This window comes from Schistocerca piceifrons, chromosome 5 (genome assembly GCF_021461385.2).
Source record: "Schistocerca piceifrons isolate TAMUIC-IGC-003096 chromosome 5, iqSchPice1.1, whole genome shotgun sequence".
In the NCBI taxonomy this organism is placed as follows: Eukaryota; Metazoa; Arthropoda; class Insecta; order Orthoptera; family Acrididae; genus Schistocerca; species Schistocerca piceifrons.
The window spans coordinates 505,171,742-505,199,316 of NC_060142.1; the positions used below are offsets into that span (position 1 = coordinate 505,171,742).

Below are 27,575 nucleotides of genomic sequence, written 5' to 3' on the forward strand. Positions count from 1 at the left end.
GTTCTCGACCCATCAGCCTTTTTGAGCAATGCCGTTTCAGTTTCATTCAGAAATGTTAAGACTATGATTTGTTCTGAGCCTAGTTACGTTATCGTAATGAACAGGGACAGGTTCCAAAGAGCAGCACGTTTTAAAACGCCTCGTCCTGCAGGTGAGTTGCAACAGGAGGGGCCGACCCATGCCCTGCGAAAATACGCGAGCACGTTATTGATTTCTGTCACCGTTGCCATGTTCTCCGCTCGTCGAGCCAGGACATATCATTAATTTCTATATGATGGCTACGCTGTCAGCCCTCCTGCGTATTCCTCAACCTTTGTTGCTTGTTGTTATTGTTGCTGTTGTCGTCCTCAGTCCGAAGATTGGTTCGATGAAGCTCATACGTAAGTCTTTTCAAATCTGTATCTACACTGCACCCTACATTCACTTCTACTTGCTTACTGTAGTCGTTTTACGTCTAAAGTTTTTATCCCCATGCTTCCATCCAGTACCAAATAACTGTTTCTTTATATCTTCATATGTACCCTATCATCTTATCTCTTCATTTAGCCACCATGTGCTATAAGCTCTTTTACCCCTAACTCGATTAAGGACGTCTTTATTATATATCCAATCTAGCTATCTAAGCTTTCGCATTCTTTTGTAGAACCAAATTTTAAAAGCTACACTTAAATTTATTGGCGATGTTAACATGTTACCGTTTTTTCAACACAACCTCTCTTTCAATAGCCACTGTACATTTTATGTTCTTCTTACGTCTGCCATCATCAACTATTTTGACGCCCGAGTAGCAAAAGTCAACTACAAATTTCAGCGTCTCATCTCCTAATCATAATTCATTCAGTACCATGTAATTCGATCACACTCCTTTATCGTTGTTTTACTTTCATAGACGTTTATCTTAGAATCCCTCTTTTAGACACTATCCTTTCCATTCAACCGATCTTCGTTTTTCGTCTTGAGGGAGAGACAGTGTCACTGGCAAACTTGCTAGTTTTTATTTCTTCTTCCCAATCTTTAATTCCATTTTCAGATTCATCCTTAGTTTCCTATACTGCTCGTTCTACGTTCAAATCGAATAACGGGGGTGGAGGTATACTACAACTCTACAAAACCTCACTCCTCTCTCCATTACTGACCCTGTTTTATGTCCGAGTCTCAGAACTGCTGTTTGGTTTCTGAATAAGTTGTAAATAGCCCTTCGCTCTGTTTTATCCTTGCTATCTTTGTGAGTTCAAATTACTGTCAGCAAAGTCAAAGATTTCTCTGAGGTGCTATAAACGTACGTTTGCCTTTCTTCAGCTTTTCTTCCAACATAAGTTGTGGTGTCAGCGTTGCCTCGCATATTCCTACATTTTTCCAGAACGAAGACTGATATTTCTCGAGGTCGGGCTCTACCAGTTTTTATTTTATTTTGCGTGTAATTCGTGTTAGTATTTTGCAACCTTGATTCATTAAACTGATAGTTCGCTAATATTCGCATCTGTCAACACCGCCTTCGTTAGAAACACAATTATTAGATTTTTCTTGTAGTGTGAGGGTATTTCCCCTGCTTCATATATCTTCTATACTGGCTGGAACTTTTTTGTCATCCCTGGTTCTCCCAAGGATCTCAGTAGTTCTTCTCCAAGTGCCTTGTTGCGTCCTAAGTCTTACACAACTCTGTCAAAATTTTGCCCGTTTCATTTGCTACATTTTTATTTTCTCCTTACTAACAATAGTAATGACGGAAAACATGCAGCATAAAAATGTAATTATTTTTTCCTACTCCTAATCGGCAAGAAACTGGGAAACTGTTGGACACGGCCTATCAGTTTTTCAGCGGAATGGTTAAAGGAGACCGCACCACTACTCTCCAAATGAAAGAGACGTTTTAATTTCCAAGGCTTGGGAGCGATCATAATTCCAGTTAAAGAGGATGGAAATCTTTCTACAGTGCAGAAAATTTAGTTATTCATTTGGTTTTAGAAGTATAAATACAATACGGAAAGCTGCCGTCAAATCGAAGGTTGGTCTGAACCATTACAGTGTTTTACTAGGCATGGTGTGTGCCGTCCTCCGACCTTTAAACTGACTTTCGCAGCTTTGGTATTGGGTGATCTGCATCTTAACGTGGACTCCGACCCACACTGCAACTTTGCATGTTTCTCATGAACAAATCATTACCAGAGGTGAAAGAAACAACAAGTGATTAAAAAAAAACATTCTAGGACTGAATGCGAACCTAACAGCGAACCTCGGCATCTGTGTTCTGCCACTGTACCACAAAAGCCACGTATATTATGCATTACAAAGTAAAGAGTTTGGTGGCCAGCGGAAGTGTTTAAACTCAGAAGAGTGTTCCTGGAGCCACTCTGTAGCAATTCTGGACGTGTAGAGTGTCACGTTGTCCTGCTGAAATTGTCCAAGTCTGTCGGAATACATCATGGACATGAACGGATGCAGGTGTGAAACATGGCGTGGGACTTAAGGAAAGGCAGGATTCGGTGTGGACAGGACCGTACTCAGTTACCGTTGGTTTTTTTAAAAAAAAATCATGTACACTTTATTTGGAAACAATTGCAAATAAGGTTGACAAAAAGGAACAATTACCAAATTTGGCTGTTAAGACACAATGTCTAATAAAAAATTCTTAAGACAAATTGCCTTATTGACAAGAAATTCAAATTATTTGTTGGCTGAAGACCCCAATAGTAATAACTCAAAAACAATTTGACGGCTGAAGGCCCGATAGGAAATTCTTAAGAACGATTTAAACTTCTCCAAGAGATACTAAAATATTATAAAAAGGGACAAATATCAAATTCTCGCTATTAACAGACTATATCTAATTAAAAATTCTTAAGACAAATTGCATTCACGGTTGAAGGCCTTACTGACAAGAAGTTTCAATTATTTGTCAGCTGGAGGCCCCAATAGTATTAACTGAAAAAACAATTTGACGGCTGAAGGCCTGGATAGCAAATTCTTGAGAACGAGTTAAACTTCTCCAAGAGATACTAAAATATTATAATAAAGGACAATCATCAACATTTCACTATTAAGAGACAATATCTAATTAAAAAATTTTGAGACCAACTGCATTCACGGCTGAAGGCCTTTATTGACAAGAAATCCAAATTATTTGTCGGCTGAAGGCCCCAATAGTAATAATTCAAAATTAAAATAAAACAAAAGACAGTCATCACAATCTGACGAAATCAAGAGCGAAGTGGGCCTCAGACAGTGCTCCAAAGATCGACCTGGGAAAGTCGCTCAGCTTTGTAAACGAGGAGACAGGCAGCCAAGAGATGTATCCACTTAACCAAATGGTAACTCAAACTAGTGACAGTTTAAATGCAGGCCAACACTCTTGCAAAATCTACCTAACATCTGATAACCAATACAACGATGGAATAACCCAGGCAAGGCGGAACTGGTGGACAGCACTGCATCTTCAGAATCCAGTGTTTAGAACATCCAGAGGTAGAAGGAACCACAACGACCAAAGTAGTCCAAAAGAAACAAATATCCGAACCACAATCAAGTAGGCTGTCGAACTACACGCCTTACCGGACAGCAGCAGCAAGGCGAGGAAAGGTACACTTCCGCGAAAATACGCTAACCTCCAGGGCAAGTAACTGGGGCGTTAGCGGCCACTAGGCAGAAAAATACCGCTGGTTGAACTTCATCAATAAACACAAGGAATTCAATGATTAATAATAAAAGGTGGGGGACAGCTTATTAATTTCGCCAACTCCAAACACTCCACTCGTTGCCCTTCGTCTCAGCAACCCAGCAAGCAGCAACGCGCGAACAAACAGCGTGATCTCAAATAGTGGAGGTTTCACTACTGGGCTGATGTTCACTAAATTCAAACGTTCTGGGTTCAATGGAGAACGAGCTTGTGGCCCTAGCAACTACAGCTCCTCGACCTGGCAGTGCCTGCATGCCGCCAGCGGTCCTGGCATGTTCTTGCGCTGCCGGACCTCACTGCTGCTCTGTCCCAACCAAACTCCACGACACACCCGACCTGGAAAACAATTGACGTCCTTCCAAAGATAGTGCCACGGTACTATAACACTAGCAAACGTAGTGGCGCCAGTAAACACAAGAAGAAAACAAGACGCCACTATCCCTATTACACAATGCCACAACACGGCTCAGTGATCCGACAGGATGCTTACGTACGCGCCACCTGTCAGAGTCGTATCTCGTCGTAATAGGGGTCTCATATTACTCCAACTGTACACGTTCCACACCATTACAGGGCCTCCACCAGCTTGAACAGTCTCCTGCAGACGTGCAGGAGCCTTGGATCCGTGACACGTCCGTCCGCTCGATATAATTTGAAACAAGACTCGTCTGGCCAGTCAACATGTTTCCAGTCATCAACAGTTCAATGTCGGTGTTGACAGGCCCAGGAGAGGCGTAAAGCTTTGTGTCGTGCAGTCAACAAAGGTACACGAGTGGACCTCCGGCTCGGAAATCCCATACCGATGATGTTTCGTTGAATGGTTCACACGCTGACACTTGAAATATCCAGCAATTTGTGGAAGGGTTGTCCGTCTGTCAGGTTCAACGATTCTCTTCAGTCGTCGTTGGTCCCGTTCTTGAGGGATCTTTTTCCGGCCGCGGCGATGTCGGAGATTTGATGTTTTACCGGATTCCTGATATTCAAGGTACGCTCGTGAAATGGTCGTACGGGAGAATCCCCACTTCATTGCTGCCTCGAAGATGCTATGTCCCGTAGTTCGTGCACCGACTGTAATACCATGTTCAGACTCACTTAAATCTTCATAACCTGCCATTGTAGCAGCAGTAACCACCCAATAACAGCGTCAGACACTTGTCTTATATAGGCTTGCCGACCGCAGCGCCATATTCTTCCTGTTTACATCCTATCCATGCTTATACCAGTTTCTTTGGCGCTTCAGTGTATGAGAACGACTGCGTAGTGAAAAACCATTCGAATCCAGAATCCGTGCTTTCTAATTTTGTACGGAAAAAGTGAAACGTTTCCCAGAAAACTACTTCAGCATCATATTCAACTTAGCTTCGTTTCATAAAGAAAATTTTTTCAGCATCGCAACAGATGACTCAGCTTTCAGCTTGCTGCTTTCCTTGAATGAAACGAACACGTTTCTCCCTGTGTCAGGGCGAAAAAGTCTGCCACAAGAGTCAGTGACAAAGAATTGCGACAATGAACCTAAAAAGTGAATCAGTGCGTACCAAGCTTCACAAGACGAGTGCTGCCAAGGATACACATCTAGATCAGGCGCGTTCAGCAGGCGGCATGGCGAGCACGAGCGTCGTGACAAAATGGCACAACGAAAGAGCCATATGTGGCGCAAAATGTGTGCTGGCTTCAGAGGCATGAGCAGATGTTAAATTTGTTGTAGCAAAGATCGCAGGCAACGCCACTCCACACACCGTGACGATAGTGAATATTTTCTCTTGTTATGTTAATGACAATATTGTAACAAAATACGTCTCACCGATTACCTTAAGGATTTTCCTCATCTTAATCTCAAGAAATTCCCTCCTGGTTGGGAATCATCTAGATTCTAGAATGATTCCTCATTCCTCTCTACCGGCCTTGCGGCCGAGCGGTTCTAGGCGCTTCAGTCCGGAACCGCGCTGCTGCTACAGTCGCAGGGTCGATTGCTGCCTCGGGCATGGATGTGTGTGATGTCCTTGGGTTGGTTAGGTTTAAGTAGTTCTAAGTCTAGGGGACTGATGACCTCAGATGTTAAGTCCCGTAGTGCGTAGAGCCATTTGAACCTTGCCTCTCTGCTCCACTTGTTTACTTTCATTGTCGCGTCACGTGAGCGCAAAGCCACCAGGAGGCATTCCATCTAGCGATGGGCAGTGGTCCTAAGATTTTGGGTTATCAGTTTGTGTGTACCACGCTTGGTTCAAATTGCACCTGGGGTTCCAGTGGGTTCCAATGCTATTCTGGACCACGCACACTCATACACACACATATTCATACATAGTACGTCCATCTACACACACACACACACACACACACACACACACACACACACACACACAGACACACACACACAAATAAGAGATGTTTCCCCTAGGAGTCGTTAGCATATTTTCTCCGTTGTTTCGGGAAATATTTGCAATTTCGCTTTTACGGTATATAGATGGGCCCGGAAAAATACTGCTCATCGTGTCTTCCCTGCAACGCCCAGTGTCAACAGAAAGCGTCGGTTTGTTCCCCGTTCTATCGTTTCTTCCTTCGTCGTCGGCGTTATCGTTGTTGCCGTGAGGCACCGTTATACCAAGTGGAAAGGCGCGTCGATCTTAGAGCATGAGATATGGTAAACTTAAGTCATTGACTACACAACGGTCACGGTAGCACCTGATTCCAGAATAGCTGCAGTAGTTAGGTTCTACGAACTAACCCCTCTTGACCAGGTCCCTAAAACTTAACTCGTAACGAGATCCCTTCGAAGCAAATTGTCACAATGATCATCTATAAAGGCTTCGTACAACGATAAGAAATGTTACAGTTTATGGAATGATGACAGATACGACCAAACTGTCTTGTTTCTTGTTTTATTTAACGTAACTTTGTTCACAATTTTATTTCGCATTCACCACTCATTTACACTCTGATGTGGAGTATTTAAAAAAAAAAAAAAAAAAAAAAAAAAAAACCGTCTCAATTCCGCGTCTTGTGAGATGCATATAGATTTATCCCGGAATTGACCGCCCTGTAGGTGTACTCAATTTAATGACCACACTTCGCTATGAGCGATTTTGTGTAACTAATTGTCCTTTTGTTATTCTGATTGTATAACGTAGTTATTTAAAACTCGCCCCTATATTTTTTTCACTACGCACAATTAGCACTTCTTTACTTGTTTATTTCTAAGAGTAAACGAAAAAAATTACGCCGTATCATCGGCTTCGTCGATATAAAGCAAAACATCTCAATATGCCCAATTTTACATATTCTTATAGGATCGGCTACCTTACCCACTAATTTACTACATATTATTTCCAATAACACTAAACAGGTATCGCCGTTATATTTTAATTGTATTCAAAAGCATGTTATTATTATTATGACCGACCAAATCGTAACAAATCGCGCGGCGTGCGTTTTTAATGATAGCTTTACACTCGCCCAGCCTTTATTCATGCAATATTATATATAAATATACAGACAGGACCGAAAGATCGATCTCTCTACCGTAACCAATAGATGCAAATACGCTATTCAAGTTCCGTTACATCTATCTTGACTCGTATTGTTACACCGTTACAAACGGAATGAATCTTAAAGTGGAATTTTGCGTGCCCTTTCGATAGAGCGGTCCCAAATTAGCCTACAGCGATATTCGTTTTGTCGACATGTGTTAACAGGGACAATAAATCAGAAGGAATAACCAGCACACCAGCTACGACTAGTGTGCCGCTCTGGCTAGCGCCGACTGTTGCCGCCGTGCAGGAGATCTGCTCAGTAGCTGCTGGAGTACTGGTTATTCTTCATGTTTTACTGTCCCTGTTAATACATATCGAGAAAACGAATATCGCTGTAGGCTAATTTCGGACTGCTCAATCGAACGGACGCGTAAAATTCCGCTTTAAAAATCATTTCGTTTGTGACGGGGAAACAAACCGGCGCTCTCTGTTGACACAGGGTGTCTCCTGAAAGTCGTGATGAGCATTATTTGTCTGAGTTGACCGCAGCTACTCACTGCAAAAACTAAATTCAAATATCTGCCACAATAGCAAAGAAAATTCGCCTGGCGACCCAAACTGTGTAAAATCAGGTATTTTAACGAATGCCTGGGCAATTTACCTTTCTTATATACTGGAGTCACCTGCGCTTTTTTCCGGTCGCTTGGGACTTTGCGCTGGGCGAGAGATTCACGATAAATGCAAGCTAGATAAGGGGCCATTGCCTTAGAGCACTCTTTGTAAAAACTAACTGGGATTCCATCCGGACCTGGTCATTTATTTGCTTTCAAATTCTTCAGTTGTTTCTCTACGCCAGGTGTGCATATTACTGTGTCATCCATATGGGACTCTGTCCGATGCTCAAATGATGGTATGTTTGTACGACTCTCCTGTGTGAACGATTTCTTGAACTTGAAATTTAAAGCTTCAGCTTTCGTTTTGCTATCTTTAGCTGCCCCTCCAGACTGGTAAAGAAGGGACTGAATGGAAGCCTTAGACCCGCTTAGCGATTTTACATATTCACAGAATTTTCTCGGGTTTTCTGCCAGATCTTTTGCTATGATGTGACGATGGTAGTTGTCGTGTGCTTCGCGCATAGATCTTTTCACAGACACACGAATCTCTACTAACCTTCCCTTGTCGTCATTTACGCGTTCCCTTTTGAACCGAGAGTGCCACAGCCTCTGCTTCCTCAGCATCCGCCGAATTTCGTAATTAAACCATAGTGGGTCTTTTCCATCCTTTATCCACTTACTAGGCACCAAACTCTCCAGACCACGATTTACAATATGCTTAAACTCCAGCCATAATTCCTCTACATCGATCTTATTGGAACCAAGAGATGCAAATTCACTAAGTGAAATGGTAGCAACTGTTTATCTCCACTGTTTAGTAGAAACACTCTCCTAGTCTTCTTACTGATTTATTAACTTTCGTAACCATAGTTGCTATAATGACATCATGATCGCTAATCCTCGTTTCTATGCTGACATTGTCAATAATGTCCAGATTAATTGTAGCTACAAGGTCTAAGATATTTCCATTGCGCCTAGGGTGCTGAGCTAGCTGCTCAAGGAACTTTCCAAAATGGTTCAAACGGCTCTAAGCACTGTGGGACTTAATATCTGAGGTCATCAGTCCCCTAGACTTAGGAGTACTTAAACCTAACTAACCTAAGGACATCACACACATCCATGTCCGAGGCAGGATTCGAACCTGCGACCGTAGCAGCAGCCTTGTTCCGGACTGAAGCGCCTAAAACCGCTCGGCCACAGCAGCCGGCCGAACTTTTCAGAAAACATGTTGAAAAGAATTTCTCATGACTGTCTGTCTGTACACCCCGCAATGAATCCATAGACATTCCAGTCTATATTCTGCAGGTTACAGTCGCCTCTTGCCCTCATCTCGTGGTCGTGCGGTAGCGTTCTCGCTTCCCACGCCCGGGTTCCCGGGTTCGATTCCTGGCGGGGTCAGGGATTTTCTCTGCCTCGTGATGGCTGGGTGTTGTGTGACGTCCTTAGATTAGTTAGGTTTAAGTAGTTCTAAGTTCTAGGGGACTGATGACCATAGATGTTAAGTCCCATAGTGCTCAGCGCCAGCCATACAGTCGCCTCCAACCAGTCTTACATGATCTGGGTATTTACACGGTATTAACGGTAGACTTTCTTTGAATGATTCTAGAACTGTCACAGCAAAATGGAGTGGTCGGTAAAAACATCCAACAATTAACTTCGTTTCACATAGACCTGTTATACGCGACCAGATGGTTGCGCTGTCACACTCAACTTCGACCTCAATAGAGACAATATTTTTGTCAACTGCAGTGAACACTCCCCCTCCTATGGCATCCAATCTGTCTTTCGGATATACATTCCACGACTTGCTAAATATCTCAGAGCTTTCCACTTTGGGTTTCAGCCAGCTCTCGGTCCCAAGAATAATTTGAGCACGAAAACTTTCCAGGAGGGCAGTAAATTCGGGAACTTTATCGCGAATACTTCTACAGTTTACTAATAAAATTGTGACAGTCGAAGTGTCTTTTTTGTGAGAGCCATTTGACTTCCCTTACTGCAAATCGACTGGCGAGTGTTCATCAAAGCACATCAAGCTACTGCTTAGCCTGAAGGGCCTTATGTGCACTCCACAAATAGTCTGCTACCCGAGTAGCTGCTTCCTTTGTGCAGTGCACCCTTGGGACGCAGGTCTAGAAATCTGCAGCCAAAACCATCAAAAAGTCGACGAAGCCTACATTCGGCTCCAAACCAAAGGACCCCGATCAACTCTACTGCAGATTGTGAGCACTGCGTGCACCCTCGCGCGAGGCCTAGTGTCTTCATCACGTCCGCCAGCCGCCAGTACGAACTGAGGATCGCCTCAGAACCCTTGCGACAGGCGTCGCTGGTGCCGACATGGGCCACAACATGCAGACGACTGCACCCTGCACGCTCGATAGCCACAGGCAAGGCCGCCTCCACATCTCGGATAAGGTTCCCCGCCAGACATACCGAGTGGACATTGGCTTTCTTTCCAGTCCTGAAAGCTATCTGTCTAAGGGGCTCCATAACGCGCCTAACATTGGAGCTCCCAATAAAATCCCTACCCCCATGTGACAACCCAGACCCTGGTGAAGGGACGACCACCTGTCCACTCACTGGGTGAATGGGCGAGGTCAGACGACCAGTTTCCACATTGGCCCTCCACCTCCAGCGACGCGAACGCGATACTACCCGCCATTCATCCCGCTGAGAGGGCGGATCCAAAGCGTCGGTTGCACTTGGTGCCTCGGAAGCAGAGTCCATGGGCAAAACAAATAAGACCAAATGTGTCCCACGCGACGCGCCAGATTCTCCGCCACCGCTACACCCCGAGGCAACAGCCTGAAGGTGACCCACCGTAGCCAAAAGCACATTCAGCTATTCGCGCGAACGACGGCCAGTTCCTCCTGCCTCCGTACACAGAATGTGCATATCCTCGTCATCCTAGCAAGACTAACTGAGCAAGTGAACTATAAAAGCAGACAATCCTACATATGCAGTTTGTTACCCTTCTGATGCGTCACCAAAGGACGCTGATGGGATAATGAGCTACGTAGCTGCCTGTTCAGTGAGCGATTATTACGCTACACACTGAATGAATTTACACTTAACAAAAACGCGAGATCAAACCTCTTACATTTCCCCATACATTTCCTAGGAAAAGTATGAAATTAAAATTAAATTAAACACCTTTGCCAAAAAGTTCTAAGCATTCTATAAATTGCCGACACATTCAATACAATGCCTTGATTTGACACTTTGCCAGTAAAATACACGAGGGCGGGCCGAAAAGTAATACCTCAGAATTTTTTTATGTTAAAAATCTCAAAAATTCTTACATAAAACGGAAGTTATTAACATTCTACATCTTTATTGTTCGTGTCTACATATTTATTTCTCAGCAGGGTAACCCTGACGACGAACACATTTCTCACAACGAGAGACCAGTTTGTTGATGCTTTCACTGTAGGAAGTTTGATTTTGTTGATGAAGCCACAACCTCACCACTGCTTGCACTGCTTCATCACTATCAAAGTGAAGTCCTCAAAGGAAAAGATCAAAATCAGATCTGGCCAAGTAGGGACTGCCTCGTTACGGAGTTACAGATTATATAAGTGACCTCGGTCGCTGGCGGCTCGTTACAGAGTTGTTGCATTTTGTTTGGTTTCTTCCCTTATTAGCATTGTGTCAATATCGCACTGAAAATAACGCTCAAGAGAGCAAATGTAGGCAGTATCCGCTGTCTTCTCTCCATTCGCTAACAGTACCTACTGTTGACAACGGTAGTAGCCATTTTACTCTTCATCTTCTAGCTCCCAATCAGTATCGCTCGGTTCTGTCTTCGGCTCGTTTTTCCGGCGATGTTAGTTGCACGTCAACAGTGATGTTGCAGATTTCTTCACCGTTGTGAAGGTATTTTCGCAGAAACAAGGGTGACTGTGGTAACAAACTGAATAAATCATAATTATATTATTACTCTGTAACGAGCCGCCAGAGACCGTGAGTCCCTCATATCAAAAAATTCAGAAAGCAACCCTGAACAACTTTTAAAAGTCTGTCGGTGTAGTTCTAGTTCACCCTGTGTATCAGCATAGGCAAGAGGGAACAAAAGTGGACGTTTGCCCTCCTGTAATCTGGGGTACAGAGATTTTACTCACTACGGAATTCGCGTACACTTCTAGAGGTAATTTTCTGCGATTCCGCTAAACATCTCGTTTAGCTAAGTGTAGCCTTAAGTCGCTGATCGTAGTGCGACAATTCTAAGGCTTCTTGATACAGACCAGCTCATTTGTATAAAAAAGAGCGATTTTAGTCTTACACTCCTAAATAAACTTCTGCAGATACCCATGCACACATGTAAGTTCATTAATATATTCAACTCTTGTCACTTTGGCACTTTCAAAGCTTTCACTTAGGTCTCCTTAGTCAATATTACGTAATTTACCTTTTATGTTAAAGAGTGAACTCCAACGGTGAACATTCTAAATTACAAAAAAAAGAACTATTACTTAGACTTTTTTTAATTTTGCATATTTTAACTCTCAAGGAGTTGCATGACGTATTGATACGCAGACACTTACATCGGGTCTATTTGACCGAAAACTAAAACACAAAAAGCATAATGCTCCATCGTTCAGTGAGATAGTTCTTTACATTATACGTTGCCTGATAAAAAAGTGAAGTACCTAGAAAGGGAAGGGGAAAAGAAATGAAGCTCCATGGATTGAGGGAGTTGTCTGATGTTATTTCACTGATTACAAAATCGAGTCAAATTTACAAATAATTTGCCAGTATGAGCCCACTTGTCAGTATCAAGTAGGGTCCATTCTGTAATTAGGATTCATGCACAGATTCGGTTGGGAAGGGTATCGTAAAGCCGTTGATCCTCGCCCTTAAAAATTACATTCTTTCGAAAAAGTCTGCAATGAGTGGAATAACATGGTAGGTAATGAAGATTTGCATAACAACCGTATGGCAAAACACTCTACTCTTTTTGTAGCTTATCATTTGCCAAAATCTCATTTCGATATCTCAAACCTTTTATGAAATATAAGGAATGTTGCGGATATTTCACTCTGGCATTATCGCTGGCGCACACGACCGTGTACTACATCAGATGGATTTTTTCGAGACTGGAGACAGATAGAGACCTCCATTCAAGTCTAAAGAAACATTCATTGTGTTAGCTAAATATTATATGCAGCAACATATTATTTAATATGCACCAAACGCAAAATCGTAGTGACCCGCAGTTTTCATTTCAAACATTTTCGAATTTTGCCCAGTGTCTTACATACATGGAAATATCACAATAACTATAACCACTAACGAAATGATGGGCACATTATCATGAAGCTGACGTATAAAATTACAAGTAATTCAAAACTATGATTTTTCTTTACCGAACAATCGTTTGAAAAAGTCTACAGCAGGTGGGCCTCGATTCCTCATCGCCGACCGGCCGAAACGGGGCAAATGCTGTCAGCCACCCCTTGCTAACAAAGGAATAAACTCACCCGGCGCGAAAACTGGTCACTGTGCATTGGCTGCCGCGTCCTGTGTGGGCTCTACACGAACTGAAATCTCGCTGAGAACATCTGCCGCCGCTGGGCCACTCTGTACGCTCCCCTAGGACGGGGTGAAATGATTCAGTTGTTAAAATTAAGGAATTGTCAACCAGTTACTCATCTGACATTTACTTTCTACACATTTTAAATTTTGAACAATACTTCGATTGCAGCTGCAAAATGATGATGATGAAACTGGACTGAAGAAGTATATAAATGTTGACTTTCAAGTAAAACGGGATGAAGATATGAAACTACTTGAAAAAATGATGTCAGCTGAATCTTTTCTGAAGGTAATTCCCTACTTGCGTCGACTTTAATGTGCACTCGGTACCACGCTGCTACTTGGTGACTTTTTTCACGTAAAGAAACAAAAATCAGATTTTTATTATATTTGAACACAGAACCTCTTCTCATTGTAGAGGAGTGTTTAACCGACTGGTGGACGATGATATTGCTTGAAGTTTTCCAAAGATATCGACTACAGTTCGTAATGTGAGGTCAATTTTCGCAATGTTGGCAGGTCCACACTTTCAAAGAAAGAAAAGACATCTATAGCTTCCAATATTGCAGTGAATATAGCAATTGAAGATATAATGAGGCGCTCCTGTAATTCGTCTGCAAGAATGGCTACCGCGGCTTAGCATCTGGAACGATCAGAAAGTCTGTCGTCTTCGATACAGTTTGAACACGTCATAATGATGTCACGTCTTTCGGCCGTTGTCAATTTGTGACCTGGAGCCGCCACTACTCGGTCGAGTACCTCCCCAATTGGCATCAGGAAGTTGAGTGGGCCCCATTCCTACCAACCCCCAAGGAAAGATCCCTGGCAGTACCCGGAATCGATAGACTACGCGACCAAGTCAGCCGTACACTGCGGACTCACGGGCGAATCCCAGTGAAATGGGACTGGTCGGACGTAGTCGGTGCAAACGAGCGGTTGTTGCTGTTTGTGTCAGGTTGTGTTGTGTACCTCACTATCGACTATGGATATAGAGAACATTGTCAACAAGAACAGACTACGCCCATCTGCTTGTCAAATTTCGCAGACAACAGTACAGTTTCATAAACGAAACGTTTTATCTATTCTATGTGCAATATACGTAAATACAACAACGGGCTCTAAATTGTTTCACAGATTTCGTAAGTAATTTTGTAATATAATTCAAGGATGTTATTATAAAAATATCATTGTACGTTTTTTTATTCTTTTGAGACAATTAAATATATGTACAACTTGCTTCAATGTTAAAATCAGACGTTGTATTGTTTCCCTGAAATTTGGCTGGTTTGTAATTGAGTGCTGAATAGCTGTAAGGATGTACTGAAACGTTTCCATGTTCATTTTGCAGTATTTGAATATTTTTCCTGTGTATCTCTTCAGTTATCCCGTAAATGGTCTAGGGGTAGTGCCTTTTCCTCGGTCACGGGTTCTAAACCCGCGACCGTTTATTTTTTGAATAATAATTAGCTCTGGCGACCTAAGTCTTCCGGCATAAGAAGCCATCCACATTCTACTAACAGCTTCGTCAAAGAGAGCAAATGAGCGGACAGAGGTTCAGGGCACTCTGTTGTCCTTGGGGCGGGAAACTAGGCACAAGAATCAGTAATGATTGACGGCATGGGGATGCAAAAGGCAATGGAAACCACTGCGTTAAATACACATAACATGTATCCACTGGATATGTGGCCTGTAATTGAAAAAGTGTATGATGATCTCTCCATTGGCAAAAGATTCCGGAATAGTCTCCATTCGGATCTCTGGGAGTGGACTGCCAAGAGGGAGGTGCCCATGAGAAAAAGATTGAATAACCAACGAAAGATGACGTTCTACAAGTAGAAGCTTAAACGTGGTAGGGAAGCTAGAGAATCTGAAAAGGGAAATGCAAAGGCTCAATATAGATATAGTAGGGGTCAGTCAAGTGAAATGGAAAGCCGACAAGGATTTCTGGTCAGATGAGTAGAGGGTAATAGCAACAGCAGCAGAAAATGGTATAAGAGGCGTAGGACTCGTTATGAATACAAAAGTGGGGCAGAGAGTGTGTTACTATAAACAGTTCAATGACAGTGTTGTTCTTATCAGAATCGACAGCAAACCAACACTAACAACGATGGTTCAGGTATAAATGCCGACATCGCAAGCTGAAGATGAAGAGACAGAGAAAGTATGTGAGGATATTGAAATGGTAATACAGTACGTAGAGGGAGATGAAAATCTAATAGTCATGGGACACTGGAATTCAGTTGTAGAGAAGAGTAGAAGAAAAGGTTACGGGGGAATATGGGCTTCGGACGAGGAATGAGCGAGGAGAAAGATTAATTCTGTAATAAATTTCAACTAGTAATAGCAAATGGTTCAAATGCCTCTGAGCACTATGGGACTTAACATCTGAGGTCATCAGTCCCCTAGAACTTAGAACTACTTAAACCTAACTAACCTAAGGACATGACACACATCCATGCACGAGGCAGGATTCGAACCTGCGACCGTAGCGGTCGCGCGGTTCCAGACTGAAGCGCCTAGAACCGCTCGGCCACACCAGCCGGCCAATTGCAAATACAGTACTCTGGTCAAGACTCACAAGAGGCTGCAATGGATGAACTACAGCGGTCGGCTGTAGTCTTAACTACGATGCGGACAATCAGTTTGTGGGACGAATACGATCCCACTGGATGTCGAAACTATATACGAGGGGACCGATGTCGACCGACTTCTGCTGATGCAGAACAAGGGAGCCCTGGTTCAGGACTTTGTGAACAAACAGTACCTATACGCTCCATAAATACCGATTTGACCAGTCTCCTCAGAGTTTTTTAAACACATTTCAGCTACTCAGAAGAATATAATCATTTTCCAAGCTGTTTATGTACTTGACGTTTAAACCCACAAACAAAAGGGAAACTTCTTCCATAATTTTCAAGTAAACATTAATTATAGCCTCTTGAATATGTGTGAATTTTAACTACATCGCCGCCGGCCGCAGTGGCCGAGCGGTTCTAGGCGCTTCAGTCCGGAACCGCGCTGCTGCTACGGTCGCAGGTTCGAATCCTGCCTCGGATATGGATGTGTGTGATGTCTTTAGGTTAGTTAGGTTTAAGTAGTTCTAAGTCTAGGGGACTGATGACCTCAGATGTTAAGTCCCATAGTACTCAGAGCCATTTGAACCATCTTTTAACTCCATCGCCGAGTAGAGAAGAATGCCTGTAGCTCAACAAGACATCTTACTTGCGATAAAAAGTAAGATTTCAATGGCGAATAGACCTCCAATACTTTTTCAGCTACAGGCAAAAGTGCCAGGTTTTCTTGTTTTGCTATATCCCAACATTCTTTTGTATTGTACCTCTATTTCTCCTCAAAAATTTTTTATAGCTTCTACACGCCGTTTGCATTTATAAAAGTACGAATAAATGTTCAACATCTAATGGTAACATATCAGCTGCTTAAATAAACTGCGATTAATGCAATATTTGCTGCACCTCTAACTCCATCTATTTTTCTTGCTAAGCTCTCTTGAAGTTACATCGTCCTGCATGTTGAACTCTGCCAAAATTTGTAACGGCATTGTCTGTACAAATTTCAATCACTTTCACCTTGCCGGCCGAAGTGGCCGTGCGGTTAAAGGCGCTGCAGTCTGGAACCGCAGGACCGCTACGGTCGCAGGTTCGAATCCTGCCTCGGGCATGGATGTTTGTGATGTCCTTAGGTTAGTTAGGTTTAACTAGTTCTAAGTTCTAGGGGACTAATGACCTCAGCAGTTGAGTCCCATAGTGCTCAGAGCCATTTGAACCACTTTCACCTTAAGGTTGTGATTTTCAAGAATTCCCATTAAAGTACCATATATAACTCAAAAGATCTAATATTTTGATGTTAATTCTGGTCGTGGGATGCAAATACCTCATTAGCATTGGAAATATTTTCATGTCCTTATGGTTTGAAACATCTACACTCCTGGAAATGGAAAAAAGAACACATTGACACCGGTGTGTCAGACCCACCATACTTGCTCCGGACACTGCGAGAGGGCTGTACAAGCAATGATCACACGCACGGCACAGCGGACACACCAGGAACCGCGGTGTTGGCCGTCGAATGGCGCTAGCTGCGCAGCATTTGTGCACCGCCGCCGTCAGTGTCAGCCAGTTTGCCGTGGCATACGGAGCTCCATCGCAGTCTTTAACACTGGTAGCATGCCGCGACAGCGTGGACGTGAACCGTATGTGCAGTTGACGGACTTTGAGCGATGGCGTATAGTGGGCATGCGGGAGGCTGGGTGGACGTACCGCCGAATTGCTCAACACGTGGGGCGTGAGGTCTCCACAGTACATCGATGTTGTCGCCAGTGGTCGGCGGAAGGTGCACGTGCCCGTCGACCTGGGACCGGACCGCAGCGACGCACGGATGCACGCCAAGACCGTAGGATCCTACGCAGTGCCGTAGGGGACCGCACCGCCACTTCCCAGCAAATTAGGGACACTGTTGCTCCTGGGGTATCGGCGAGGACCATTCGCAACCGTCTCCATGAAGCTGGGCTACGGTCCCGCACACCGTTAGGCCGTCGTCCGCTCACGCCCCAACATCGTGCAGCCCGCCTCCAGTGGTGTCGCGACAGGCGTGAATGGAGGGACGAATGGAGACGTGTCGTCTTCAGCGATGAGAGTCGCTTCTGCCTTGGTGCCAATGATGGTCGTATGCGTGTTTGGCGCCGTGCAGGTGAGCGCCACAATCAGGACTGCATACGACCGAGGCACACAGGGCCAACACCCGGCATCATGGTGTGGGGAGCGATCTCCTAGACTGGCCGTACACCACTGGTGATCGTCGAGGGGACACTGAATAGTGCACGGTACATCCAAACCGTCATCGAACCCATCGTTCTACCATTCCTAGACCGGCAAGGGAACTTGCTGTTCCAACAGGACAATGCACGTCCGCATGTATCCCGTGCCACCCAACGTGCTCTAGAAGGTGTAAGTCAACTACCCTGGCCAGCAAGATCTCCGGATCTGTCCCCCATTGAGCATGTTTGGGACTGGATGAAGCGTCGTCTCACGCGGTCTGCACGTCCAGCACGAACGCTGGTCCAACTGAGGCGCCAGGTGGAAATGGCATGGCAAGCCGTTCCACAGGACTACATCCAGCATCTCTACGATCGTCTCCATGGGAGAATAGCAGCCTGCATTGCTGCGAAAGGTGGATATACACTGTACTAGTGCCGACATTGTGCATGCTCTGTTGCCTGTGTCTATGTGCCTGTGGGTCTGTCAGTGTGATCATGTGATGTATCTGACCCCAGGAATGTGTCAATAAAGTTTCCCCTTCCTGGGACAATGAATTCACGGTGTTCTTATTTCAATTTCCAGGAGTGTATTAAATATACAGATAAATGATACATCATGTCATGAAAACAAAGCTATCCATAAAATAACATCTGTACCAGTGCCAGGATTCTAAACCAGGTCTGCTCACTTTGCAGACGCACCAACCACTACACTACCCTGGCGCAGTGGCTTTGCACAACTGCACAGACTACCCTAGCATACCTTTCTCCTCAATCCAAAATCCCATTCATGCCTCAGCCCCCATGGTATTCCCCCTAAACTTGAACAGTGAGCTAAGGCATCAATGGAAATTTTATTGTCGTGGGAGGCGAGCTAGGTTAGTCCGAGCAGTTGTAAAAAGCCACTGTGTCAGGGTCGTGTAGTGGTTAGTACATCTGCCAAGCAAGCGGGAGACTTGGGTTCGAATCCTGGCCTCGGTCATTCATCGCTTCAGTCTGCATATACAGGGTGGTCGGAAATTCCCGTTACAGACTTCTAGGACTCATTCATCGCTTCAGTCTGCATATACAGGGTGGTCGGAAATTCCCGTTACAGATTTCTAGGACTTATTCATCGCTTCAGTCTGCATATACAGGGTGGTCGGAAATTCCCGTTACAGACTTCTAGGACTCATTCATCGCTTCAGTCTGCATATACAGGGTGGTCGGAAATTCCCGTTACAGATTTCTAGGACTTATTCATCGCTTCAGTCTGCATATACAGGGTGGTCGGAAATTCCCGTTACAGACTTCTAGGACTTATAGAGGGGAGTGAGTACATCGTATTTTGAATAGGAACCCATGTCCGGAAACGTCATCCAACGAGACTACAGAGTGTCAAAGTTATAGGTGCGGGCGTCTGTAAATGTACGTATACACAGGGTGATTCTGTGATGATGCCACAGACTTTCTAGGATGATGGAGAACGATAAACGTATTAATTTGAAGTAAAGATCCATAAACGAAAACTGTTCTGATACCTCTGACAGTTGAATACATGTACCGGTTCTTGTGTTGGGACGAGTGTAGGGCTGGTAACTTTCAGTGGTGGTAGTGTGGACAAAAACGAGAAAAAATGTCCAATAAACGTGTTCTCTAAAGTGCGTACCTTAGCAGCTATGAACACTTGCTCAGTAGAGGGGATGTGTTTCACATTAACGAAGATGAACGAATGGTCATAGCTCCTCAGGTATGGAATTTAGAGCCCACGTTTATTTGACATTTTTTCTCGTTTTTGTCCACACTATCATCACCGAAAGTTAGCTTGCCCACACTCTTCGCAACACAACTACCGGTACATGTATTCAACTGTCAGAGATATCAGAACGGTTTTCGTTTATAACTTTCGACTCGTTCGTTTCGGGTACAGGGATCCTTATTTCAGATTAATACATTTATCGTTCTCCATCGTCCTAGAAAGTCTGTAACATCATCACGTAATCGCGCCGTGTATACGTACATTTACAGACGCCCGCGCCTATAACTTTGATGCTCTGCAGTCTCGTTGGATGTAGGTTCCTATTCAAAATACGATGTACTCACTCCCCTCTACAAGTCCTAGAAGTCTGTAACGGGAATTTCCGACCATCCTGCATACATCATAGATTTCTCATACTTGAAAATGTCTCTTGAACCACTTAGTGTCATTTCAACAAAATAAAGATTAAGGGGATACAAAAGCACAAAATTCGTTACTATAATAGGAGTGAGTTAGGCGAGAATAGGCTAACTTCTGATCACTGGCATCACTGTCCCTGTCATGACGTGGTTGGCTGCTGATTTACCTGCAAACATACAACGCGCACCCACAACAAGTAGTCGATTTTGACCAGAAAAGTCACTCATGTAAAACAAGCATAAAATTATCCTAAGAATACGGTATAATCACATTCATTACAATAGCCACCAAGGGCGCCCACCCCCCTGGGGCAACAGGGACCCTGCCCCCTTAGCTCTTATTGTAGCTTACCGGTACCATATGGAAGCCCCACAAACCATTTCTTTTTGCAAGCTATGCTTTTCATCGTCATATTTTTCTTAATGGAAGTAAGTGAACAATAATGACAATGTAGCTGTGACGGTCATGCTGTTTTATGCTTTTAAGACGTTAAATGGCTTTACCTTCCATATTTGCTGCTATGAGCAACGGAAAATATTCCTTATATTGTTGCATCATACTTCAAAAAGTTGAACATTTTTTTTAAAAAAGGAAACTCCTTTTGCAAGTCCTCTGTGAATCACAGTCTCTTTCTGGCGGCACTGCTAAATAAACTAAAGAACTGTTGTAGCGCAACTGCGCGAAGCAGACAAATACAAGTTGACAATGCCATGTCACCACATGCACTAATTGAAAGCCAAAACAGTTGCTACTGCTGGTGCATTCTGACTTTGACGAATAGTCTTATTGCATTCACTCATACATGTAGGTGCGTTATGAAGTTGACTTGTACCTCATCCGGCATACGTAAATAGGTAGGACTGGTGCCATAGACTAGGAATTTAACCGTTAAAGGACACATTAGGCGTTTTTTAGGATTAAAAATGGCTCTAAGCACTATGGGACTTAACATCTGAGGTCATCAGTCCCCTAGACTTAGAACTACTTAAACCTAAATAACCTGAGAACATCACACACAGCCATGCCCGAGGCAGGATTCCAACCCGTGACCGCAGCAGCAGCGCGGTTCCGAACTGAAGTGCCTAGAACCATTCGGTCACAGCTTTGTAGGATGTTTTTCTTAATTAGTCCAGTGTGAGATTACAACTACGACTGTGGGATGATTCTGCAGAAACTAGGACATTTAACCACCTTATTTATAATAGGTATCAAATACTAGCAGTGTACTGGGTGGTTATAATTAAAATGCAACTACCCACATAGGTCCAGTGGGAGCTGTAATTATCGTATAGCAGCGAAACTTGGTTGATATGCTTATGTGTTAATGCAGAACCGATTTATGCTGGAAAAAAAATTAGTTCCAGTTTGGTCACCATGTGCAGATCGGGCGCTGTGAATGCAAGAAAACGTATAGAAATGTTTCTGTATTCAATGGCTTAGGAATGGGGCATGGGCAGAAAAGGTCAAACAAGTTAGAAAGGCATAGTGGTGATTTTATTATTAACCATTATGGCTTGTCAAAAGACAGCATGAATGTCATACCTTCATACAAACAGTGCACAACGCCAGAATTGCCCCTGGTGGCCACAATTGGAACGAACTTTTTTCCAATGTAAATCGGCTCCCCACTAACGCATTAGATTAGATTAGATTAGATTTACTTTCATTCCAATTGATCCGTAGTGAGGAGGTCCTCCAGGATGTGGAACATGTCAGAAAAACAACAATACATGACAAATATTTAAACTAAAACAAATAAGCTAATGTGCCATTCCACAGGTCCCAAGTGGAATGATCGTCATTTTTTAATGAACACTAAGAGTCATTTTACAAATACTATTGCACTGAATTTAAAATAAAAAAGTTTTATATTTATTTATAAGGTAAGAAACATGTAATACAACTACTGTAATACTTATTTACAATGAACACATTACTGCACTGAAATGGTGCAGAAGTTAGATTATACTTACACACACACACACACACACACAAATTTTCAGTGAACACATTACTGCACTGAAATTGTGCAGAAGTTATGTTGTACTTATATACAAATCAGTTGGTTTTCCTCAGAAATTCATCAATGGAGTAGAAGGAGTTGGCCACCAATAAATCCTTTAGGCTTCTCTTAAACTGAATTTCATTGGTTGTTAAGCTTTTTATGGCTGCTGGCAAGTTATTGAAAATGTGTGTTCCTGAATAATGCACACCTTTTTGTACAAGACTAAGTGACTTTAAATCCTTGTGAAGATTATTCTTATTTCTAGTATTGATTCCATGAATTGAGCTGTTGGTTTGAAAAAGTGATATATTTTTAATGACAAATTTCATTAAGGAATAAATATATTGGGAAGCTGTAGTTAGTATCCCTAGTTCCCTAAACAGGCTTCTGCAGGATGTTCTTGAGTTCACACCACATATAATTCTTACTGCACGTTTTTGTGCATATCTACAAAGTTTCGCTGCCGTACGATAAATACAGCCGACCTCTGTGAGTAGCTGCCCTGGTACTTCACTGATAGAGAAAGTTTATATGGGGTTAATACTTCGCTCTCAGACAGACAACTTTTAGATACACACGCATATTTCTGATATTCACTGAGTTTGAGACTGGGTCATAACACGATTTAGAAAAATCGCGAAATGGTCAGTCTTCAAATTTATATGTCTGGCTATGGAATGAGGCAGGATGTGAATTTAGTTTTCAATGATCATAATTTTTTTCTGAGGAGCGTTGGGAGGGGGTGAGGGTGGTCAGCTGACCTCTCAGTGTTATATCCTTATTGACAGGTACCTAACTGTGATCATGACAGCGAGTGGACAAACACTTCAAAATAATTGGAGAGAAAGAGTAACCCCATTTAATAAAAGATGCGCTTTGACAAGGACACATCGCAAAGGGCTTCGAAAACGGTGGATAATTAAACCCACTCCAACGCAATGGCTCCCAATATTAAGCCACATCCCGCCGCCACACCTGCGACGTACTGACGCCCTTGTACGTGAATACAAAAACATCATGGGAAATCGAAGCCTGCCAATCCACCAAGACATTGAGGCTGCAAACACTAATAGGCTTCGATCTAGGAACCCGCCAACAAGAACAGCAAGGACCTGTGTACAAGAAGGTTTCAGTATCACAAATGCATGGTCTGAAAAATGGAACGCAAGGCAAAACCATAACATGCCTTGCATCACACAAAAGTCACCTGATTTTGACCTACCACGCAAAACGTGGTCCACTCTAAATAGGATTAGAACTCGCCGTGGCAGATGTGCTTACTCCCTGTATAAATGGGGTAAGATACCATCCCCTCAGTGTGACTGCGGAGAAAGTCAGACCATCAGCCACATTGTTGAAGAGTGTTCCAGAAGAGCCTATAATGGGAGCCCCGACGACTTCCTGCTCGCAACTCCAGTCTATACGAGGTGTGGCTAGAAAAAAACCGGACTAGTACTGGTGAAACAATAAAACGAATGCAATAAGGCTGAAAGTCGCGTGGCCTGTCACGTGACTCTCGCTCCGCCTACTGCTCGAGTTTCATCTGCCTCCTGCACTCAGTCTGCCCGTGGCGTCTGTTTTAAGTCGAGCGTCGGAAAATGTTGAGTGTACAGAAAGAACAGCGTGTTAACATCAAATTTTGTTTCAAACTAGGAAAATCTGCAAGTGAATCGTTTGTGATGTTACAACAAGTGTATGGCGATGATTGTTTATCGCGAACACAAGTGGTTTAAACGATTTAAAGATGGCCGCGAAGACACCAGTGATGACACTCGCACTGGCAGGCCATTGTCAGCAAAAACTGACGCAAACATTGAAAAAATCGGTAAACTTGTTCGACAAGATCGCCGTTTAACAATCAGAGCAGTGTCTGAGTTAACAGGAGTTGACAAGGAAAGTGTTAGGCAGATTCTTCATGAAAGTTTCAACATGAACAAAGTGTGTTCAAAAATGGTTCCAAAGTGTCTCACAATTGAACAGAAGGAACGCCGAAGAATGATTTGTTCTGACATCCTGGAAAACATTGAAAGTGATCCCACCTTCTTACAAAATGTTATTACTTGCGATGAATCGTGGTTTTTTACTTACGATCCCGAAACTAAACGCCAATCGATGCATTGGAAAACTTCTGGTTCTCCACGACAAAAAAAGCACGAATGTCAAAATCGAAATTCAAGGCAATGATGATTGTTTTTTTTTGACATCAAAGGGATTCTGCACATTGATTGGGTACCAGAGGGACAAACAGTGAATCAGCATTACTACATTAGCGTCCTGGCTACCCTACGTGAGCGAGTACGGAGAAAACGGAACGACTTGTGGAGAAAAAAGTCATGGATCCTTCACCAAGACAATGCCCCAGCTCACAGTGCGTTGTCAGTGAAGACGTTTTTGGCAAAACACAACATTCCTATCTTAGATCATCCACCCTACTCACCTGATTTGGCCCCCTGTGACTTTTTTCTTTACCCTTAAGTCAAGTCAGCTTTGAAAGGAACTAGATTTGAGACTGTTGAAGCAGTAAAAGAAAAAGCGACGGAAGTAATGTATGGACTTACCGAAAATAATCTGCAGCATTGCTATGAACAGTGGAAAATTCGTATGGAGCGGTGTAGAGACCGAGGAGGAGAGTACATTGAAGGAGATAACATGAAATTGTAAATAATTGTAAATAAATGTTTTTTCCAGCATCAGTCCGGTTTTTTTCTAGCCGCACCTCGTATATTATATTAATAGACTTGATGTTTGTTTGTAATCCGTAAACTTTGTTATATTAGTAATGATGGTTTGCAATTATTAACGTTTGTTATATTAGTGATTTGTCTGTTTGTTTCTTATGTGTCTGTATTGCCATACGATAAATAAATAAATAATGTGGTATCAGAACTGGAAGGATAGGTTATTGGTGACGTACAAGTGTTGGTCATCAGCACAGAGCCAATAGGTGACTAAGCATGTGTGACCGTCTTTCCTGATGACTGACTGCAGCTGATTCCTGTAGAGCTTGGAGAGTCAGAGCACAAACTGGTGTTGCAGGAGGTCCAATGCGGAATAAGCGGCGCCCTCTGGGGGCATGGGCGAGCCGCCACTGCGCCACGGCTGCGATGACCATTGGTCGTGGGACCGGCGAGACTGCAGCCACGAGGTCCGCCTCTACGGGCCCTTCCTGCAGGTAGGCACGCTTGCTCTGCGCCCTGCATCTCTGCGTTCTTCAATTTTCAAACTTACTATTATTCTCGTAATGCAGCCTCCTCGCACACAGTTACATACTACAGTCAAACACAAAAAGGATGTTATGATAGTTTTTACCAATAATTTGCAGCATTCAATGCATTCTGCATTGCCTAAAATTGTTTCATTTAAGTACCATAGACAGGAGCAATACAATCCCAGATTAGGTACAATATCTGGTATCAAAATCAATAGCTAAAATTGTATCAGTACCTCAGACTGTATCAGATTGGTGCATAATTTCGTCGTGGTCTTTTTTGCATGTTGGTATTGCGGTTGCTATAGGTTTATTTATATATTTCGATTTTTATTTGTAGTTTGCTATTGCTATTTGAATATACATAGTGTCATTTTGTCATTTGGAGATACTGAGTGGGGCTGTGGAGACCGAGCGAGGTGGCGCAGTGGTAGCACACTGGACTCGCATTCGGGAGGACGACGGTTCAATCGCGCGTCTGGCCATCCTGATTTAGGTTTTCCGTGATTTCCCTAAATCGCTCCAGGCAAATGCTGGGATGGTTCCTTTCAAAGGGCACGGCCGCCTTCCTTTCCTAATCCGATGAGACCGATGACCTCGCTGTCTGGTCTCTTCCCCCAAAGCAACCCAACCCAACCCTGGGGCTGTGGACGCTAGAAAATGGAGTGCTAAGTGGAGAAATCGGAACATTTCCGACATATTCTTCTGTTTGAGTTCAGCAGAAGGGCGACAGCAGCGGAGGCAGCCAGAAACATTTGCGCCGTGTATGGGGATAATGCCATCGGACAGAGTACGGCAAGAAAATGGTTTGCTCGTTTTAAGGAGGATCTTTCTGACATATGTAACTCTCCACGTTCAGGAGGACCGTCCAAGTTTGCTGAAGATCGTTTAAACGCATCAATCCACAATGATCCACGTCATTGTACTCGAGACCCGACAAATGTGATGGACTGTGATCATTCCACCATCGTGCGATTTTTGCACGCAATGGGAAAAGTTCAAAAATCAGGTTTATGAGTATGGTCTAAGCAAAGATCATAAAAATCAGCGGGTGGCCATGTGTGCTTCTCTGGTTGTTCGACATCAATTGCCTGGTGAACAACGCTAACCATTGTTATCCATTATCGTTACTGGTGACGAGAAATTGTGTCTTTACGCCAAGGAAAAGAGAGAAATTGTTGAGCCCAGTAAAGCAGCAACTGCCCCTACAAAGACTTGCCTGCATCCACGAAAGATAGTGTTATGCATCTGGTGGAACAGCGGCGGTGTGGTAATCTATGAATTGCTTCCCCCATGTGTAACCATCACTGCTGACATTTATTGTCAACATCTGAGACGTTTTGCAGACGTAATCCACGGTCAATGACCAGAAAGACTGCGTTCAGTGAAGCTACTCCACGATAACGCACGCCAGCATCACGTTAAACTGACAAAGAACCCTGTCCAGAAGCTGAGGTGGGAAGTCACTCCACACCCACCTTATTCACGAGATCTTGACCTCTTTCATCTTTTCCGATCTCTATGGAACAACTTTCAAGGAACTCTCTTCCAGACGAAAATGCGCTCCGAACATGGTTCGACGAGTTCTTCGCATCAAAACCACAAAATTGCTACCGTCGCGGAATCGAAGTTACCCAAGCGTTAGCAGACTGTTGTAAATAGTGAAGGAGACTATATTATTGATGAATTAAGTCTCTGTTATGTTTATCTGCTACTTGTTCATTAAACTTATGGCAAAACACTATGAACTCATGCACCATCCAAATAAATATCGATACTGACAGTGTCGCGAAATATTGGTTACTTTTTTGTGTATATTTAAGCCTTTTTTACACCAAAGATATTATTTAGAATAAAAGAATATGAAAATTATGGTATGTTTGCATACATGGTAATCAATAAATAGTGTATGAGACTGGTCGAGCATGGTATACAGCAGGCCTGTTGATCGATCTGCTCGCGCGCGATGGCTCATGCTGAGCCAGTGAGCAACCGGCCAGCTCCCGAAGAGTGATGGTTTATTGGTTTGGGAAGGGAGGAGAGGAGGAATCGGAACAAGGCAGTTCGGCATGAGAAACTATTCTACGGCCGATAATGTTACTTCTGCGAAGATAAATAGCTGCACGGTGGATAATTGATTTTTT

General features: G+C 43.4%; 1 protein-coding gene across 1 annotated transcript in view; it reads left to right on the forward strand.

The window, feature by feature from the left end:
* The window catches only part of LOC124798366 (SPRY domain-containing SOCS box protein 3), an 87,604-nt gene that overhangs the window by 25,138 nt on the left and 34,891 nt on the right, over positions 1 to 27,575 (forward strand). Inside the window, exon 2 of the mRNA XM_047261735.1 lies at positions 25,260 to 25,395. Within this exon, the coding sequence (XP_047117691.1) occupies positions 25,297 to 25,395 (99 nt within the window). The 5' untranslated portion in view covers positions 25,260 to 25,296. The remainder of the gene's footprint in view (positions 1 to 25,259; positions 25,396 to 27,575) is intronic.